This window comes from Engraulis encrasicolus, chromosome 5, assembly GCF_034702125.1.
Source record: "Engraulis encrasicolus isolate BLACKSEA-1 chromosome 5, IST_EnEncr_1.0, whole genome shotgun sequence".
In the NCBI taxonomy this organism is placed as follows: domain Eukaryota; kingdom Metazoa; phylum Chordata; class Actinopteri; order Clupeiformes; family Engraulidae; genus Engraulis; species Engraulis encrasicolus.
In genome coordinates, this window is record NC_085861.1 from 9,257,075 (window position 1) to 9,259,574 (window position 2,500).

General features: G+C 45.0%; 1 protein-coding gene across 1 annotated transcript in view; it reads left to right on the forward strand.

The window, feature by feature from the left end:
- itga8 (integrin, alpha 8) overlaps positions 1–2,500 on the forward strand; it is a 146,124-nt gene that overhangs the window by 55,926 nt on the left and 87,698 nt on the right. The window contains 1 exon segment of the mRNA XM_063198627.1: positions 950–1,144. Coding sequence (XP_063054697.1) covers positions 950–1,144 — 195 coding nt within the window.

The following is a 2,500-nucleotide window of genomic DNA, read 5'->3' on the forward strand; positions in this document are numbered from 1 at the left end:
GAGACGCATAGCAGCCCAGCTGTGCTAATATAACACAATGTGATGAAGTCATGTGGCAGCCATGTCCTAATGGTTAAGGAGATGGGCTTTAAATCGGAGGGTTGCAAGTTCGAATCCCACCCTGCCACTGCCGACCACTCCATGGCTTATGGCTCATTCTTTTGAAACTCAGCCGAGGTTGTTCTCCCGACAACCGTTGTAAATGTGTTCTATTGCAACAGCTGGGGACAATGCAAACGTCTGAAAACACTAACGTTAAATGAACTCGGAGTACACCGAAGTGCTCCGAGTTTGTGCTTCGGAACCCCGATTTGAGCACTTTTCCGAGGCAGAAGCCGGAGTTTTTGACAATCGAGTCTCAACAGAATGAGCCATAAGGTGCCCTTGAGCAAGGCACCTAACCAGCTCCAGGGACTGAACATAGGGCTCCAATGCCCTGAACTTGAAATAATCGTCCGTTCCGCAGTACCGACCATGTGGGCTGCACAGTTCCCTTCAACACGTTTATAATACAAGCTGTAGTAACATAGAGTATAGTTAACCCCTTAAGACACAGCATTATAAATTAACTGTTACCAGGATGGCAATGACCAAGTCGTAATGTATTACTAAAGTCCCCGTGCACTGTCATAGTAGAGTAGTACTATAGTAGTGCACTTCCAATGTCTATTACAGCGCGCCTCAGGAGGTACAGCGTGCGTTAAGGGGTTAAGTCGTAAATAAAACAGGGCTCTAAATTAACACCAGCCAACCGGCCAAATACTGGTGAAATTTCAGTTTGACTGGTAGAAAACAACAACTTACAAGCCAGTTTGACCCATTAGTGAGTTTGTTTGGCTAGTAAAATTAGGACCCACTAGCCACTTTGGCTGGTGATCAAAAAATGTACATTTAGAGGACTGAATAACCCTTATGTGAATTGTTTCTCTTTCTCCTCCTCTTCTGTCAGATGTGGCGGTGGGTGCTCCGTTTGGCGGTGCGGACCGCATGGGCTGCGTCTTCATCTTCAACGGGGGCCCTGAGGGCCTCAGGCAGGAGGCATCTCAGGTGCTGATTGGCTCGTGGGGCTCCACGGCAACCGGCCCTCCCGGGTTCGGCTTCACCCTACGTGGCGATGGAGACATCGACAACAACCAGTATCCAGGTAACACACATTAACCCACTGGCGCCTAAGCCAGTTTTTAGAAAAGGTCCCCAATGCCTGAGGGTTTTTTGAGATAAGAACAATTGGTTGAAAACTCCCATGGAAAATTCAATATCTCATTCTCTGGAACACATAGGGACATGGGATAAATTGCATTTAAAAGGTAAAATCCTCTTCTTTCGCGGGATTATGCTCATTCAGCATTAACACTAACACATTTTCCTTTAAGAAAAATCATATCTCATAGTCAAATGATTGAAAAAAAGTTTTATGTGCTTTCAGGCTATTCACTATAGGCTATTACTATTGCTACAATAGCCGACTATAACTAAATCATGATAATCATTATTATCATAATTATTAGGCAGTCGTTTCTGCCATAAGTCAGGGGACATTTGTGTGATACAGCCACTTGCTCTCCCACCGGCGAGTATGGCCGTTTTATTCCTCCAAACGTTATGCTGAGAGCGATGAGTAATTTCATATCCTATTTTGAGACGGGGCTCCACTTTGAGCTGGATGTGTGGTCGCGCGTCTATAATTCGCATGTCTACCGTTGTCTGCCTCACCAATAGTCTATCACCATATCCGAAACTTCCTCAGTGAAAATATTCTGAAATAGAACTATATCTAAAGGACGTGCTTCCTCAGATATTGGCACCTTCGCCAATCGCCCCGAGTGTCGGAGTGAAGTTTTGTTTACATCAGGGGCGAAATCTAGCTGACTGCCAGACTATTTGGAAACCACTCGTCCACTTCTTCATACGGCCGCGGCAATTCACACTCCCTCTCTCTATCTAAAGGGTCTTCAATCATATTTCCTGTCCTCGATTAAAATTTCTTCATTACCTTTCAACTGAACATCATGTTCGCTGTAACAGCGTGTCTCGCAAACCAAAGCCTTTTTTTACCTGTGTGAAATGGCTAAACAACGCACGTGTGCAGAAGCGAGCATGGTTGATTCCGTTTGACATTTTTGTCGATGAATCAAACTTTTTTTTTGGCCACATGATCTTTAAAAAATCGGGAACACCCACCTGTTGTGTATTTTAACAAAGCCTTGTGCATTGCATCTCCCATGCGCTTTGAAAATATTGACAAATCAATAATGTTGCGTTTTGCAACAACCGGCATCAGGACCAATGTTGCGTAACGCAACAACCGGCGCCAATGGGTTAATACCTGAGAACAACCAGTATCCAGGTATGCACATGCAATCCTTTAGTCAACTTCATCCATGTGCTGTCACTCAACACCAGCACTAGAGTCACCATTGCCTCTTTCTCACTGCCGTTTTTTGGGTAGGCCTACACAGCTCGACACATCACGACTCGAGCGCCACTTTTTGCTTTGCGA